This window comes from Pongo pygmaeus, chromosome 2 (assembly GCF_028885625.2).
Source record: "Pongo pygmaeus isolate AG05252 chromosome 2, NHGRI_mPonPyg2-v2.0_pri, whole genome shotgun sequence".
In the NCBI taxonomy this organism is placed as follows: domain Eukaryota; kingdom Metazoa; phylum Chordata; class Mammalia; order Primates; family Hominidae; genus Pongo; species Pongo pygmaeus.
This window is the reverse complement of record NC_085930.1, coordinates 90,894,937-90,913,643: the sequence shown is the minus strand read 5'-3', so window position 1 is coordinate 90,913,643 and position 18,707 is coordinate 90,894,937. Positions and strand designations below refer to the sequence as shown.

General features: G+C 41.4%; 1 protein-coding gene and 1 long non-coding RNA gene across 9 annotated transcripts in view; one reads left to right on the top strand and one right to left on the bottom strand.

Annotated features, from left to right (window-relative positions):
• Nucleotides 1–18,707, bottom strand: part of CADPS (calcium dependent secretion activator) — a 472,988-nt gene that overhangs the window by 170,986 nt on the left and 283,295 nt on the right. For all 8 annotated transcript variants that reach the window (XM_054482477.2, XM_054482473.2, XM_063661889.1 and 5 more), the window contains exons 8-9: nt 15,600–15,739; nt 2,817–2,883 (exon numbers count right to left, since the gene is read on the bottom strand). In XM_054482477.2, coding sequence (XP_054338452.1) covers nt 2,817–2,883; nt 15,600–15,739 — 207 coding nt within the window. The remainder of the gene's footprint in view (nt 1–2,816; nt 2,884–15,599; nt 15,740–18,707) is intronic.
• The window catches only part of LOC129033644 (uncharacterized), a 42,859-nt gene that overhangs the window by 1,657 nt on the left and 22,495 nt on the right, over nt 1–18,707 (top strand). The window contains exon 2 of the long non-coding RNA XR_008501636.1: nt 2,857–2,924. This is a non-coding gene — a long non-coding RNA (uncharacterized LOC129033644). The remainder of the gene's footprint in view (nt 1–2,856; nt 2,925–18,707) is intronic.

Here is an 18,707-nt window from a genome sequence, read left to right as displayed (position 1 = left end):
GACCCTCAAGGAGAGATGCAAGGATAGAAAGCGGTCAGAGCCAGTCTGTCTCATGACCACACCAGCAGCACTGGCCATGGTTCCAGGACTTGTGATGGTTAATATTAGGTGTCCACTTGATTGGATTGAAGGATGCCTAGATGGCTGGTGGAGTACTGTTTCTGGGTGTGTCTGTGAGGGTGTTGCCAGAGAAGATTGACAGTTGAGTTCGTGGCCCAGGAGAGGAAGACCCACACCCAGTGTGGATGGACACCATCCAATCAGCTGCCAGTGCAGCTAGAATGAAGCGGGTGGAAAGAGGTGAGATAAGATTGCTTGCCGAGTCTTTAGGCTTTCGTCTTTCTTCCCTGCTACATTGTTCCTTCTGTTCCTAATGCCCTTGGGCATCAGACTCCAGGTTCTTTGGCCTTTATACACTGGAACTTGTACCAGTGGCTTGCTGGGGGCTCTCAGGTCTTTGGCCTCAGACTGAAGCCTGTACTGTTGGCTTCCTTTGTTTTGAGGCTTTCGGACTCAGAATAAGCCACTATCAGCTTCTTTCTTCCCCAGCTTGCAGACAGCTTATTGTGTGGCTTTGCCTTGTAATCATGTGAGCCAGTTCTCCCTACTAAATGCCCTTTCTTATATACATATATCCTATTGGTTCTGTCCCTCTGGAGAAGCCTAATACAACTTGGATTTCTGGAGCTATGCTGGCCCTGTTCTTAACATGGATGGGTAATTCAGCCTTTTTCACAATTCTATGAGTTAACTCCAAAGCCTTCCACATATTCATTTTTTAAACCTTAATTAGCTTGAATCTATTTCTGCTGTTTGCATATGTAGAACTCTAACAGATTCCTTTCTGGGAGCTAAACACCAGACCTGATAGTTCTTCTCCATGTTCTCTCAATGCGCTCCACACAAAGTAGGTGCTCAATAAATATTGGTCAGTTAATAGTCTGAGGAAATGTACCACAGGCTAAAATAGCCTCAATTGCTTAGCCATGGGTTATTTTAATTATTTATTTTTTTTGGAGATGGAGTTTTGCTCTTGTTGCCCAGGCTGGAGTGCAATGGCACAATCTCAGCCCACTGCAACCCCCACCTCCCTGGTTCAAGTGATTCTTCTGCCTCAGCCTCCCTAGTAGCTGGGATTACAAGCACCACCATACCCAGATAATTTTTTGTATTATTAGTAGAGACAGGGTTTCACCATGTTGGCCGGGCTAGTCTTGAACTCCTGATCTCAGGTGATCCACCCGCCTCGGCTTCCCAAAGTGCTGGGATTACAGGCGTAAACCACCGTGCTGGGCAGCTGTGGATTATTTTGAGGGACGGGCATCATTCCAAAATGTTCTTTGCGGCTAAATCACTTTAAGGTTTTGTTCTATCCTACAACAATACTGAAAGCAAAGATGACCTGACCTCTTGCTTATTAGAGCCAGAGAGCTGTATTTTGCCTTAGCGGCACAGCAGAGACTTAAGTAGATCTATAGACAGTCTAGTCTTAGAAGTTCAGAGTTGGTGAAACCCTCAAGGTCATTTAGATCTAAAAGGGAGTTGCTTTGTAGTCAGGTCTCTGAGTATAAAGCACTCTAAATATTGGTAGCACTCTAAATATTAATCCTTGTCAAGTAACCCAATAAGAACCTTTGTCACTCAGTTCCAAGTTGACTCACTTTGTGAAATCTTTCAGCGTATAGCATAAATTAGATTTCTGCAAATTGAATTATAGTTTAAATGCTCCAGTGGAGCCTGAAAATTAAAAAGAGGCACTGGAAAACTTCTTTGTAAACTGAAAAATCCTGATGCAAAAAATAAACACCCCTCCCCCACCAAAAAGATGGGGTCTTTCAAGGACAGGTATTACTATTTCTGGAAAAAAATTTAAGAAATGCTCAAGAGTAAAGGTATTATTTATATATGACTAATATATTAACATCAATATCTGCATCTACATTTGTATCCATATACACAGATGTTCCCCGCAGCCTTGTTAAGAATAAGAATAGCCCAAACTGGGAAAGTCCAGAAGTCTATCCAAAAGAGAAAAGTTTACAGATATGAGAGCCAGAGCTATATGTATAAACATTGAAAGGTATCTAAATAACTCGTGTGGAAAAAGCAAGCTGCAGAACAACTTGAAGAATTTGGTTTGTTTCAGTAAAAAAAAAAAAAAAAAAGGAAGTTTACTAGAAAGATTTATTCTAGATATTAAACACAGTTATGGGACGTTGGCTAAGACTTTTGGAAGTACCAGGCACCAAGAAGAGTAGAGCACTCCCACGCAGATAATTCAAATTCAAACACACTAAATAATAAGATAGAGGCAAAAAGTCCAACTAAATTCTGACTTTACTCATAATGCCTATCTCAGTTCTTTTCAAAATACTACATTGTTTTCAGCCAAAGTTAATGTCCCTATAGCCCTCACTTGGCATGAGTTTGCTCCCTCCTGGAATCCTCCATTCCTGGCAGGAGACTGGGCAGGGGTGGGAGTCTACTCTCCCCTACTTATCAGGGGTGGAAGTCTACTCTCCCCTACTTATCTCACATACTTCTGTATTGTTCGAATTAAAAAATTATGAGTATTCATTAATTTTTTAAAATTTAAAAGTGATATAAAAATAGAGAATAGAGCACAAGGGAGCCCTTTGCGTATTGGAAATGTTCTGTATCCTCCTCTGAATGGTGGTTACATGGATATATGTAAAAATTTGTTGAGCTAAATGCATAAGCTCTGTGTATTTAAGTTATACCTCAGTTAAAAAGCATTCATTCATTCTAGCAAATCTTTAATACTGATGTCTCTTAAGAGTTGAAGAGTTAGTTACCTGCACCAATACAAAAAATCTTTTCTTCCATCTCTTCCAGACATTCTTACCGATGGCCCATAAATACCTAAGGGAAAGGAGAAAGACCAGAGCTGCATTAATGCTTGAGTGAGTGAATTGTTGAACACACTTTGCCATGAAGCTTGGTAGTTATAAACAAGAAAACACACATGGCACAGGAACAGGGCACAGATTTTGGCGCTCTGTGGTTGAGCACAAACAACAGCAAGCACTTTTCACTTCCACTTACAGGAGGAATTGAGGCCTATCATGAGACTTAGACTCCTTGACTGATTCCAGAAAGCACCTTGGAAAATGTGACGCTGCAACTTAATTTGTGTATGTGCTAAAAGTCTTTTAGGTAGGGGAACTCCTGAAAGACATTGCACAGGAAAGAAAAAAGAGGGTGCTAAATCTCACAACTCTTGCATCTTGTCAAGTTTCATTCAGGAAAACCTTCCCTTGTTTTCTTTTGCTGTATTGCAGGTGTATTACAGGGAGGAATGCAGGTACATTACAGGGAGGAAGTTCCAAGTCAACATAAGAAGTTCTCCCCACTTCCTTCCTCCTTCTCCAAAAGCTCCTCTGTTGAAAGAAATTAATTTCTTATACAGAAAAATAAAATAAAAAGGAGAGTTGAGAACTACAGAGGCAGAGCTCAAAGCTGTCTGGATATGTTAAGATAAATATTACTTTTTTTTTTTTTTTTTTGAGACAGAGTTTCACTCTTGTTGCCCAGGCTGGAGTGCAATGGTGTGATCTCAGCTCACCGCAACCTCCTCCTCCTGGGTTCAAGTGATTCTACTGCCGCAGCCTCCCAAGTGGCTGGGATTACAAGCATGCACCACCATGCCTGGTTAATTTTGTATTTTTAGTAGAGATGGGGTTTCATCATGTTGGTCAGGCTGGTCTCGAACTCCCAATCTCAGTTGATCCACCCGCCTTGGCCTCCCAAAGTGCTGGGATTACAGGTGTGAGCCACCGCGCCTGGCCTAAGGTCAATATTACTAATCAGTTCATGTATTATCCTATCTGCATTGTGGATTGTTACATATTGAACTGGCACCAATCTAGGAATCGAGGCTGGCATTTTTCAGGCTCTATCCAACTAAGAAAGGAGAGATCTGGTCATACTGAAATACATTCAAATACTGAGTTCTAAAACTGGCTTTACCTGTTTACTGTCATCAACACCCACTGGAAAACTTCCAAATCCTCACTTCACCTCAAATCAGACAGAATTTCTGCTTTGGAACATAATGAAGAATGCACCTAATTAAAATTTTTCCTGCCTGACAAATTTCAGGGGCCCTTAAGAGTGGCTGGCAGCCAAAATCTATTCAGACCTTCAAGCCAGAAACCCAGGAGTCATCCTGGGTCCTTCTGTTTCCTCATCCTTATTCTTCAGTCGCCAAGTGCAGTTGAGTTTTTACCTCCTGGGGAGTTCCTCATGGCTCCGTCTTCCCTCTTCCCACTTCCACTATTTCAGTCCCCACCCACATTTTTTGCTTCCATGGACAATTATAGAGGAACCTCTTAATTGGTTTCAGGGACACGAGAATGATTTTCATCCTATTCCTGGAAATGAGACAGAGCTTACCACCTGCAAATCTTATCATGCCTTTTCCATGCTAAAATTCCTTCAGTGCCTCCCCCCTCCCCCCACCATTTATATGAAAAGTGCCTCAAACTTTGGCCTCTTACATTTCTTTTTCATCATTGGTCCCACATCTGTTCACCTATTCTATGATTTACTTGATATTTTTCTTTAAATTAACTTACTTAACATGAATAAATTTATTTTGAAAAGTAAACTATATTATAGGCTTGTTATACCAATTATACATTATGTAGCATACATTAAAATACATAAATGATTACACTTGTCCCTCAGTATCTACAGGGAATTGGTTCCAGGACCCCTGCAGACACCAAAATCCACAGACACCAAAATCCACCACCCTTACATAAAGTGGTGTAGTATTTGCATGTAACCTAAGCACATCCTCACATATACTATTTTTTTTCTTTCTTTGAGACGGACTCGCACTCCATCACCCAGGCTGGAGTGCAATGGCACGATTTCAGCTCACTGCAACCTCCACCTCCTGGGTTCAAGCTATTCTCCTGCCTCAGCCTCCTAAGTAGCTAGGATTACAGATGTGCACCACCATGTCCGGCTAATTTTTGTATTTTTAGTAGAGATGGGATTTTGCCATGTTGACTAGGCTGGTCTCGAACTCTTGACCTCAGGTGATCTGCCTGCCTTGGCCTCCCAAAGTGCTGGGATTACAGGCATGAGACACCTTGCCTGGCCCCTCCCATATACATTAAATCATCCCTAGAGTACCTACAATACTTTGTACAATGTAAATACTATGTAAATAGTTGCTCTACTGTGTTACTTTTTATTCACATTATTTTTTATTATGGTATTTTTATTTTTCATTGTTTTTCTCCCCCCACATATTTCCCATCCATGGTTGGTTGAATTCTCAGATGTAGAACTTGTGGATAGGGAAGGCCAATTGTATTTGATCCATGCTCGTCTATATATCATTAAAACCATCTTGTGTACTACCAGTGGCATGAATACACTTGGGAAAACCTTAGCCTATAGGGACAAAGTCCAGCATCTTGACCTAGCCTAAAAAACTTTTAATTTTCCATCTCTGCTTACCCCCTTGACTTGGCTTCTGCACATTGTATTATCTACATTGTGTATCTGTAATTCCTGACTACACCATAAAAATTCACACCTCTGTAACTCGGTACAACCTATGCTGCCTGGGATGCCTTCTCCCTGCTCCTCATGGGAAAACTCATATTCTCCCTCAGTTTAAACCTTTACTTTGATGTCTTCATCTCCTAGGCCTTGTAGATAATCCTGCTGTTACAATTATCACACAGCTTTAATTTATTTGTGGTTATATTTATTGTTCCTATTGAACTGTGAGTTTCTGGAGGGAAGGAACCCTGATCATGCTTTCTAAATACCTAGCATAGAAACATGTTCTTCTTTCTGAATTCCTATCAGTTCCTGATATATGGTAACTGGTCAATAGACATTTGTTATAGTTCAGTTGGTTTTAAGTGCCATGCTCTTGAGAGATCAGAGCGATCTTTCTAAAGATTTCTGATGAGATTTTAAAACACTGCATAAAAACATGTAATCCATTGCCAAGTTCTTCAAGCTTTCCTTCCCAAATGTATCCCATCTCATTCCATCCCCACTGCAACTCCCCAGTCAAGTCACCATCAACACCACCTGGACCATGACAGGAGTCCACTAACTAGCCTCCCTACTTTCCTTCTCATCTCTATGCTCCATTCATCCCACAGTAGCTAGACTGACCTCTTAAATGGGTAAATCAGATCACCAGTATGCTTATTCTAAATATGAATGGGAAACTATGGCAGGGTTTTAAGAGTGGGGGAGGGGTGACACAATCCTATTTCTATTTAAGAAGATCTCACTGGCTGCTGGATAGAGAATACACTGTAGGAGGAAGCGGGGCAAGAGAGAAAGCAAAGAGATTAGTGAAGAGCTGGTCACAGGGGCTTAGGCAAGAGAGGTGACGGCTGGACCAAAGCTGAGGCAGGGAGCATTGACGGGATGACTGATAAGTTTATCAGCCTTGTGCTGCTGATGAGGCCAGCACAAACAGCTCTGGGGTTACATAGATCATGTAGCTGTCCTGGTCAGTGCTTAAAATAATATATTAATGTTTTCATGCAGTAAATAGACATAAGAGGGAGGTTCAGCCAGGGCTAAGGAGAGAGATTATTGGCTTGTAACAGTTAAGAGTATAATCTTCCAGTTCTAGTTCTACCAGTTACTGTGAAATGTTGGTCAAGATGCTTAACCTCTTGGTGTTCTGTAAGACAGGTCAGTAATTGTTCCTAACTCACAGGGGTGTTGTGAGGATTAAATGAGACAGTGCTCGTGAAGTATAAGCATGAGGCATGTCAGGAAGTAGATGCACAATAAATCTCAGCTTTATTACAAAATCTCTCTATGGGCAGAGGAAAGTGTATCATTTTAGCAGCAAACAATAACTTAAATGTGTGAAAGGAAATCTTGGACTTAGGTACATAGGGAAGTAGATGACGTAAAAGATCAAATTCAGGAAGTGGGCAAGAAATTTTGTAGTTGTTTTAGTAATGACTAGCAAGATTGTAACAGCCTCACACTTTTCTGGAATTATATCTGGCAGCTACTAACCATTTCCCTTTACTTTGCATCCATAGAAAGAGATTTGCAACAATGAATACAGCTACAACATCTATTGTTTATATAATCATAAGACATGAGAATAAAAGTAGAAAAAGAAGTTCATAGAACCCACAGAGTGTAATTCATATTGAATCATTAACTATTTCTTCATAATAAAAACAATAGCTACTACTTAGTGAAGTGTTACAAGTTTTCTGTGCTGTGCCAGGCACTTTATGTGAATTTATTACACTCATCTGGAGGAGTTAAGAGCTTAAATCTGGAGATATGTTACCCAGATTCATGTGCAAACTTGGGCAGATAAATTACTAGAGTTATCTCTACTTCAGTTTTCTCATCTAAACAATGGGGATAATAATAATGGTACCTACCTCAAGGGTTGTGAGGATTAAAGTATAAATATAAAGTGCTTAGAACAATAACTAGCTTAAAGTAAATACTTGCTATTAGCTATATCATTATACACTATTATTCCTATTTTACAGTTGAGGGAGCTGAGGCTGAGAAAGTTTAAGTAACTTTCCTAGGTTCCACAGCTGATAAAGGACACAGCCAGAAATTAAACTCAAAAGAGCCTAACTCTAAAGTACCCTCTTCTTCACACTCTTCCTCCTCCCTTCTAGATGACAAACTTTGGTTTCTTTTTTTGATGTAAGAACAGGAGTCACGATTCTAATTGAACAGAGGGGATTTCTGGTTAAAGGCTTCTGAATGGGAAAGCTGGTGGGATCAGAGAAAAAGTAACAATTTTCCTTTGGAAAGTCTGCTTGAGGGAGGGGCTTTCCCTCTGAGGTTTTCCTCAGAATTTATTGCTAATTTGGCACATACCAGAAGGTGTCAAAACCAAGAAAAACTGAGGGCTGAGATGTACTGTTTCTGTCTAGTCAGCTCCGGCTCTGCGTTTTCTTGGGTGGAAACATGCTCATTAAAGAGGATGCACAGTACCTGGAGCAGATGGAAGTTCTGTTATTGCAGACATACAGGTGGCTTCCCTCCTAGCTCCTCACACTACAGGCAGATCTATTTGTGTGGGCATTAGTGGCCCTGAACTCTCTGTCTTCAAGCTGTCCGGGTATGTGGAAATCTGGATTTACCAATAGATAAAGCAGTATTCTAATGTAGTCAGTGGCAGTTTAGACCAGTGGTTATATCTCAGACTAAAGGAGAAACACCTAAGTGGGAATTCCGGCCCTGTCATTAACTTTCCTTTGGCTTAGCTGCCCTGTGCCTCAGTTTCCTTAGCTGTAAGATGGGGATAACCTAACAGTTACTTTATAGAGTTCTTGTGAGAACTCATGGGGGTGATACGTGTCAAGTGCTTAGCATGCTCACTGGCACGTGGTAAGGGCTGGATAAGTATTATTGTTATTGTTGTTATGTGTGCCACTATTTGTAGTATTAAAAACAGCAGTCCTCACGGTGGCTGACACCTGTACTCCCAGCACTTTGGGAGGCTGAGGTGCACAAATCAGTTGAGGTTAGAAGATTGAGACCAGCCTGGCCAACATGGTGAAGCCCCATCTCTACTGAAAAAAAAAAAAATTAGCTGGGCATGGTGGTATGCGTCTGTAGTCCCAGCTACGCAGGAGGCTGAGGTATGAGAATCAGTTGAACCTGGAAGTGGAGGTTGCAGTGAGCTGAGATCACGCCACTGCACTTCAGCCTGGGTGACAGAGCAAGACGCTGTCTTAAAAAAAAAAAAAAAAAGCAGTCCTAGTAGAAAGAATAAATAATTTTGGGTGCACATCTGTTGGGAAGGAAAGTGAGGTACACATGTCTGGGTTTGGAGCTCCAGGCCATATTTTGCATCATGATTTGAATGTATCCTCTCTTATGATATTTTTGTAAAATTCTTGCTACTGGGTCACTGACATCCCTGTTATTCACTGGGGACATTTTAGTTATATGAGAGACCAGAGTGAGCGAGCTACAAAGGAGTAAAAAAAGAAGAGGAAGATTCATCTGTGTTCAACTTTAGTTCCAGGAATCCCCCAAAACTGCTGAATCCTGGAAGACCCCTCTGGCCTCAGTGTCCCTCTGCTCTGGGACTACTTGGCAGGGTAGCACCCATGGCAATGCTTGTAACTTTTCATTTGAATAAAAAAATAAGGCAGTCTTCTCTCATATGATATTTGTGAATTTAATGTGAATTAGTAACATGGCTCTCTTTATTAAATATCTACTCTTGGAATTTTCAAGTATACAATGTATTGTTATTAATCATAGTCAGCATATTGTACAATAGGTCTCTTGAACTTATTCCTCCTTGTCAGAAATTCTTCATAAGAATTTCTTATAAGAACAGAAGTCGCAGTGAGACAAGAACCATGATTCCTACAGGGATGCTTTTGTCCTCTTCTTGGGTATCAAGGAGGAGATGGAGAGCAGGGAGACCTCAGGTACCTCAGCTATCATATAGCAGCCCAGCAAGAAGAAGCATGGGCTGGAAAAAAGTACAAAGAATAAATGAAAGCAAATAACAATGATGATTACAACCAACACCACTAACAACAATAACTCTTCTATAGCTGTAGCTATTAACCATGTATCAGACCTTGTTCTAAATACTATACATGTATTAGCTCATTTAGTCCTCACAACAACCCTACAAGACAAATACTGTTGTTATTTCTGCTTTACGTTGAGCAAAATGAAGTCCAGAGGGGTTAAGAAACTTGCCTACAGCTAGTAAGTGGTTGTGGCAAGAGTTGCATTCTAGGCAATTTGATATAATTGGCATTTAGGGATAATAATACAATAAAGAAGACAAAGTAGAATCACAAAGATATTCAGCTAATTCCAAAGAAGGTAGAAAAATAGGAAAAAGGGAACAAAGATCAGATAGAACAAACAGAAAATAAAAAGCAAGGATGACAAACAACAAAATAAGTTTAAACATATCAATAATAACATTAAATGTAAATAGGCTAAATATCTCAACTAAAAGGCAAGGATCTTCAAATTTGAGTTAAAAAGTTAGACCTCATTGTATGCTGCCTATAAGAAATGCACTTTTTAAAGACACAAATAGGTTAAAAATAAAAAGATAGAAAAAAAAAAGATTTACCATGCTAACACTTTTTTTTTTTTTTTACAAAAAAAGCTGGAGGGGCTATATCACTGTCATACAAAGTAAATTGCAGGTGAAGAATATTGCTGGAGATCAAGAAGATTATTTCATAATGAAAAAGGAGTAAGTCAATGAAGAAGACGTAACGGCCAGGTGCGGTGGCTCACGCCTGTAATCCCAGCACTTTGGGAGGCTGAGGCAGGCAGATCATGAGGTCAGGAGATCGAGACAATTCTGGCTAGCATTGTGAAACCCTTCTCTACTAAAAATACAAAAAATTAGCTGGGCCTGGTGGCGGGCACCCGTAGTCCCAGCTGCTTGGGAGGCTGAGGCAGGAGAATGGAGTGAACTCGGGAGGCGGAGCTTGCAGTGAGCCGAGATCATGCCACTGCACTCCAGCCTGGGTGACAGAGCAAGACTCCGTCTCAAAAAAAAAAAAAAAAAAAAAGACTTAACAATCTTAAATGCTTCTGCATCTAATAACAAAGCTTCATAACATATGAAGCAAAACCAGACACAACTACAAGGAGAAACAAATTTAAAATTCTAGTAAGAGCTTGAGAGCTTCCTCTAAATAAATGAAAATCAGTAAGGATATAGATTCTTTGAACAACGCTATAAACTGACTTGATCTAATTGACATTTATAGATAAGAAGTCAACAAGGGAGATAAAATGAAACACTAAAGATATTTGATTAGTCTAGTCCAGTACCCTGGTTTTAGAGTCTGTGCCAAAAAGCATGGTGTCTTGGAGACCTATGAGGAGGAGAGAAGTGTGATGATTTTGAAGAACAAGAGGTCTAGAACAGTGGCACAGCTACAGAAATGGAAGGAGAAAGGAGATTTTAAGAAGATAGCCAAGTGTTACAAACTGTATTCCTTTTGAAGTTTGTTAAAATATAAAAGGAAAATCAGAATTGCTGCAAATTACTCCCGGTTGGTGGACTGTGGTTCATTGAATGAATTAAATGTGGAGTCATAAGGAGCTCTCTATTTTAGTCAAGCTTCAGGTCCTCAGTTAAGGTTGGATTGAAAGTAATAACTCTGGACCCAACTCATGCTTACTCTGACTTGGGCAAGTCTTTTAACCACTTTAAGCTCCAATTTCTGTAAGTGTAAATGGGGGTTCATTTATTCACTTATTCATCTAAACAATAAATAATTCACTGGACTTTTGCTACATGTCAGTCTCTGTATGAAGGTCCTATGAAAAAAGGAAACAAATTTCCCTTCTGACAAGGAACTCACACTCTAGGGGGGAAGACAGACAACAAACTAATAAATAAAGAAGTATATGATATACATGATAAGAGCTCTGGTGAAAACAAAACAGAGTAAGAGAGAGAGGGAGGACACGGGGGGCCAGGTAAGGCTTTCTGATAAGGTATAGAAATGCTGGAGATCTGGGTTAAAGGGAAGGGAAACAGCCGGGACAAGGGTCTTGAGATGGGGGTGTACTTTGTGCCTGGGAGGAAGAGCAAGGAGGCCAGTGTGGCTGGAACAGTGATCAAGACCAGGTATGTAGGGTCTCGTAGTCATGGTAACAACATTGGCTTTTACTCTGAATGAGATGGGGAATCATTGGAGGTTTTCCTGCATTCGAGTGGCAGGATCTGAATTGTGTTTTTTAAAAAAATTGCTTCACGGTAGGAAATAGACTACCAGGAGGCAGGGGCAGAAGCAGGGAACTGCTTACGAAGCAGGAGCAGAAAGTGAAGGGGAGCAGTGACGGAGGCTTGGAAGCCAATGGTGAGATGGAGGCAGGGGTAAAGGGTTGAATTGTAGATTTATCTTGAAGATGGAGTGAAAAGAATTTGATGATGGCCAGGTTTGGTGGCTCATGCCTGTAATCCCAGCCCTTTGAGAGGCTGAGGTGGGAGGACTGCCTGAGCCCAGGAGGTCTAGGCTGCAGTAAGCTAGGATTGCACCTGCGCACTCCAGTCTGGGTAACAGAGCAAGACCCTGTCTCGAAAAGAAAAACAAAAATTGATGGTGGATGAGAAAGGAAAATGTCAATGATTACTTCAAGGTTTTTGGTCTGGGTATCTGGGTGAAGGAGGGGGCATTTATTAAGATGGGAGAATGATAATACCTAATCCTTGTGAGGTGGTTTCAGTGATAAAATGAGAGAATGGATATGAATACGCTTCCTGAACTTGAAAACACCATACAGATATAAAAGATGAAAATTAGAAAGGCATCTAGGAGTTGCTGATTCTCAAATATGCCCAGATACTAACATTTTAAGGTCAAGAAGCAGTGTTGATTTTTCCCACTGACACATTCATTTCTGTTCAATAAAGTTATTCTGAACGGCCCAGTGGCTCATTCAAAGAACCACAGTGCACACCAATATTCATAATTCCCAGTGATTCTTATGTTCCTTTTATGTTAGAAAAAAGCTTAACATGGGAACAATTTATAACCTCAACTATGCTTCTTTAAAATTCCTTTTTCGGCTGGGCGTGGTGGCTCATGCCTGTAATCCCAGAGCTTTGGGAAGCCAAGGCAGGCAGATTGCTTGCGTCCAGGAGTTTGAGACCAGCCTGGCCAACCTGGCAAAACCTCATCTCTACCAAAAGTACAAAAATTAGCTGGGTGTGGTGGTGCACACCTGTGGTCCCAGCTACTTGGGAGGCTGAGGTGGGAGGATGGCTTGAGCCTGGGAGGCAGAGGCTGCAGTGAGCAGAGATCACACTGCTGCACTCCAGCCTGGGTGACAGAGCCCCACTCTGTCTCAAAAAAATTTTTTCTTTTCCTTTTTTTCTCCCATTTTCTAAGCTGTGACATTGCTCTCATATTTCTATCCTCCTTTACACAACTGGGCTCAGTAAAACTATTTTAAATGGAAAAAAAATGTACTCCATAAACATTTTTATTTTCTCTGAATAGTCCCTTAGGCAACTAAGGTTGCTTACCCCTGATTTAGGCCACATTGGGTCTGATGGTGTTATTAAGGCATTCACCATTCACTTTTCAGAGCTATTTTAAGCTCTCTTGGTGTATCTCCCGGCAGGGGTAATTTTAAAATGGAAGTCTAGCAATATGAAATAGCTATGAAACCTGTCAGAAGTGAGCTACATATTTCTTCTGTCATCTGTAGGGTCAAGGTAGCCTGAAACATGTTAATAATTTTACAAACAAATCAACACAAAAATTCCCCAGTCCAAATCAGTTAGTTCAGTTTCCAGCAGAGCGAATGAAGAGAATGCGGGAAATGGGAATTCATCCAGTAGGGAAAATAATACCTGTGTCAAGTGGTTGCTGTGGAGAATAAGTGACACAACAAAACACCTAGTACAGTGCTTCAGAGGGAACTTGAATGTAGGTTGAGGCAGTGATCGTTTTTTTAAAGGAAGTTTGAAAAAAAGCAGTTTAGAGGACAGATACATTCATTCATATTCTGTTCTCTATTTTCTCTCTTTGATCTGCCCTATCCTCTTTGTCTCTCTCTCTCTCTCTTTCTACGTCTGTTCTGCTCACTCACGTGCTGGTTCCTTTAGAAAATATTTATGGAGTATTTATGAGACAGGATTTTGCTAAAGATGCAGATCTTTTCTTGTGTACTACATAAACCTAATTGAATTATCAACCCCTTTGTCTTGAAAGTAGGATGTTCATCACAGAGGGGGAAGACATATTAGGGAGAAATTCCATGAATATTGTCAGAATATATACCAGGAGCATGATAAGAAGGAAGAATGGTAGACCTCAGCAATGTTCCATGGCATTCTAATTTAATCAAAGAAAATCTGGTTGTACTTCATCCTGGATACTTGACAAAGGACTGAGTGTGTACTTAGGGCCCTGCACATGCTCCTATGGCTTTTTCACACCCCAGGCAGAAGAGCTTTGCCATAATCCCAGCTCAGGCTTGGAATAATCTGGCCTCAAGACAATGCAAAGCAAATTCTCTAAATCCAAACCAACCCTTGGGTTGAGTCACTGGTCTCCAGCTCACAGGTGACCTTTGCTTCCTCTGGAACCCTTCATACCTGAACCTCTCTGGTGCCCTGACTGGTAGGTCTTTGTTTTTCTCTGGAACCTTCGGCTTTTTTCACTTCCTAGAACTCCGAGGCACCATGGCTAGGCTCCTGTTCTTTACTGTCTAACTGCATGCTGCTGTGGTCTGCTCATCTACTGGGAAGTTCAATTCCTGTCCTGGTCACGCCCTCTTGGACTTCACGTGGGCTTCTGTTTAAACCTGTCTTAATCACGGCTAGGCCCTGAAATTGGGTTTGTGAATTTCCCAAACCTCTAGTACATCTAACCAACCCTCTTTTTTTTTTTTTTTTTTTTTTGAGATGGAGTCTCATTCTGTTGCCCACGCTGGAGTGCAATGGTCCAATCTTGGCTCACAGCAACTTCTGCCTCCCGAGTTCAAGCCATTCTCCTGCCTCAGCCTCCTGAATAGCTAGGATTACAGGTGCCCACCACCATGCCCAGCTAATTTTTTTGTATTTTTAGTAGAGATGGAGTTTCACCATGTTGGTCAGGCTGGTCTCAAACTCCTGACCTCAGGTGATCTTCCCACCTCGCCCTCCCAAAGTGCTGGGATTACAGGCGTGAGCCACTGTGCCCAGCCGTAACCCTCATTTTTAATGGCACTTTTAGTACTTTGAGCTTTATCATCAATATACATACACCCAAAAAAGAATTAACGAGACCTCTCTAGGGCCCAGAGGGGCTAAGCAGAATGATAGCCAGTTGGCAGTGTACCTGCAGAATACCCGCCAAACACTCCATTCTCTTCTACTAAACTTTCCCTTTTCAGAGTTACACGATTATCATGTTTTCTGAGATAATGAGATCCATGTGATTTAGTTTAATAGGTCATGGCTCAGCATATACTCAGTCACCAACAAACATTTTCTAGAAAAATCACTGGTTTTATTTGTAAAAAAAAATGGCATCTTACCTATTTTTTTTTGCTTTACTTGAAATGAATTGGTCATTTTTCTCAAACCTTAAGAAAATGAAGATGATCACAAATTTTCTATTTTTTCTCATTCATTTAAATGCTGCACTAAATACTAAAATATATTAAATGTGAGTTGATTGAAGGTGGCCTCTCCCTGCTGCTCACACCTCAAAGATGTGGGTTACTGATTGAAGTGCAAGTGAGTCATATGCAGAGTTTGAATGATCTGGGTGCCTCCGACAAGGTATGCGGAGCCTATAAGACCTCTCCAAACTAGAATCACCTAGCATGCTGCTAAGAAAGTTTTGAATTGTCCTAGAAACCCTATTAGAGAAAGAGAAGGACATTTTTCTATTTTGACAGCAAAAATGAAAATACAGTCATCCTAAGAATTGAGGAAGTTTACAGTAAATATCAAAGTCAAATATTTTAATATGAATTCTTTATATTTCCTTCTATATAGTTCTCTGAAGATCTTGTGTTTGTTTCTGTTTTCGTTTTGAGAAATGAACAGACGTGTGTCCAAAACTGCTAGTTGGGGAAGAAACACTTACCCAGAATGCTTCATGTTTTGAGGCTTATCCATTCGGACAGCAAGTTTGATTTTGAGATCTTGGTCGGGGCAGTTTTTGGAGACTGTCATTTTGTGCCACTCTGACTGTTTGGGGCTGTTCGGGGTGGGATGGAGAATAACCTGCAGGGGAAAAAGGACAAGCAGCTAGAAAAGAGAAGCACTATTATGTTTTTATAGATTAGAAACTTTCATTCTGAGTGGGAACTTTGTTCTGAGTGGGAACTTTGAACAATTCCCACTGTGGAGCAGCCATGCCTGGGGATAGAAACACATTCTTTTGATCCTTCCTGGCTAATTTTGTAAAAGTAAAGATTTCTGTAATTCTGTAATGATTCTGTCATGAAAATCATGATTTCTGTGATTCTGCTTTGACTTTTCTAATGTTCAGACATACTAAACAAACCCAGAATGGAGAATATTGTCCACACATTGTTCTCTACATCTTTGTATAAGAAGATGGATGCATAAAAGGAAGAAATATGCTTATATATTAGAAAGTCCTTTTAGTCCACTCTTTTTCTCCATTCTTTAGGATTTCTTTCACTTTTCAAGAGGAGAAATTCCTCAAGGCCCCCAGGGGAAAATGGAAGGAACCTTATCAGATGGATGAGAAATGTGAGACTCAGGGAAGGAAAGGGACTTGCTTGGAGTCACACATTTCAACCTGATTTCACCTGGCCTGGAAATCTTATCACACAACATCCAACTTTGCCCTCGCATGGAGGAAAGCACACATGACTTGAAGAAGGATCATTTCTTAGGAAATGCCTTTCACCAGTGTGCTTCAGAGATGGCAGCTTGATTTGGGTCTTCTGCATCCATTCTTATTGTCTGGAATTCTGAGAGTGAAACAGGAAGTGAGTAACTCACTAAATCCACTTTTTCGCTTTGTGATCACAGAGTTCTCAGGAGACACGTGGTATCTGGGGAATATGCATTTAGGGAGGAATTGAATATTTGGAAAATCCTTGAAACTAAGGGAACACGAACTAAATATAGGCACAACAAAAGCTGGGCTTGCTAAGATTTGCTTCTGTGATGGCAGCATGCCCTGGTTTGTGGCACGTTGTTTTGGCTGTTTTCAAAGTATTTACTTTCTCTAGGTGCAGGGATGGCAGGCCCCTTTCCTGGGCTTCTTTCACCTCTGGAGGTGGCCGTGAGGGGCTCAGGGTCTCATGGGTGGACACTCTGGCCTTCTAGATGCTGTATCAGCTTCACTAGTCATGCAAGCTTGGCCCATGCTTGAAGGGCAGACACATATGGCTCCCTGTGTGATTGTGAAACAAGACTGCTGAGAGGAGGAGGAGGAGGCCATGGCAGAAAAAAAAAAAATCAGCTCACTTAGATGTGCTTCATTTATGCTGATTTCTCAGCCCTTCTCTTTCTAGGCCTGACCGTTTTTCTTCATTAAGTTCCCTGTCTCTGATGAAATATGCATTCTTGCTAACCACAAATTTCAAGTCTTCCCACTGTCTTATGACATGATTGAAACACAGAAAAGCCTGATTTTTCAGAACAGAGGCTGTCAATGTTTTTTGATCATGCCCTATTTTAGTACAATGTTTTTGAGCAATTGAGTATCTGTATGCTATTTTATATTACATAAGTTTACTTTGTATTAATATATTACCTCATCACATATATCATAAAATATACACAAATCAAAGATGGGCTAAAGATTTAAAAATCTATATTTTGGAATAACTTGCTAATTGTGGTGGCTGTGGTATTATTAGCTATCTTTAACGTACCACATATATTTAGGGCAAGGTACATTGTTGATGACATTGGTTATAAATCCGTAGTTTGAGTTGTCTTCTAAATAATTTCATCATGTCTTGTCTGACATCTTGTCCCATCTGATTACATTGGCATTGTTTTTATCTCATGATATGAGTGACAGAGTGTTTGCCAGTAGGTCAGGTGTTGGCTCCACCATTTTCTTGTTTGCCAGGCTTGCATTGCTAGTAACACCTCCAAATCAGAGTTTTGTGCAGTTATCTTCTGAGGTCGCTTGTTTATTTTGTAAAGGTTGATTTAGTTAGAGCTCCAGCATAAAATGCATAAATTCACTTAACTGGCACCAGAGAACTGCAACATGTCATAGGACAGATGCTGGGAGGAAATGAGTGAGATAGGGCACTGCTGGGTCGTGGAGACCTCTCCCTTTTCTCCAGGAACTGCCTGTTCTTACATGTCACCCTGTATCATGTGCCACATCCCAAGGCCTGACACTTTGTGGGAGCTGCTGATCTCAGTGAAGCTGACCCTCCATCCTGAGCTGGTCTGGCCTAAGAGAGGTAGGGGTGAGATGTGCTGGGAAGCCAGATAGGGAGGTGCTGGTAAGAGACACCCCATCCAGGGCCAGAACCGCAGTAAGTAAGAAAGGCCCTGGGCTTCTGTCTGCTCCTGCCTGTTTGGCAAAATCACAGAGGGAGCAGTGCTCTGGGCACCCGGAGCTCATTAACAGGCCTTTCGCCATATGGATTCTGGGCGTGCTTCCCACTGGCAATATGGTGTCCATTCGTGACGCAATAGCCACAGCTCATTACTGGCTGTGCCACAAAGACTTCTTCCCCTGTGCAACTGCTTGCTGGGGAGACCTCTTTTCCAGGGTGGATGGAGAGATGAAGTGACCACAGCTCTCTTCTGTCTTTGCCCTCACCCTGCCATGCCTCTGACAGGCTGATGACTCATTTGTATGTGTCAGTACTGCTGAATTATGAGGGTCCTTCTGGGTGCACATGAGTCCCAAGCAGACCAGACACCTCATCTGGACATTCCAGGCTGCTAATCAAGCACTTTGTCAATTCAGCCGAGGACCATGTGTGCTGTGCTTTGATGTGGGGATGCTGATGTGGCCGCCACGACCCACCCCCTGAAGTAGCTGCACTCCAGCCAGCCGTGGCTTCTCCTAGTTGCCTGGGCACACAGGCAGGGCCTGCTAGGGGGCTACTTTACCCTCAGCCTTTACCTGACAGATCCCCTCCTCGACTTAGCCTATATCTCTCTCAGTACCTCTTGCATACCCCAGGAAAGAATCCCTGTCCCTGAGACTGTATGACTGGATTTTACCTTCTTGCTAGGT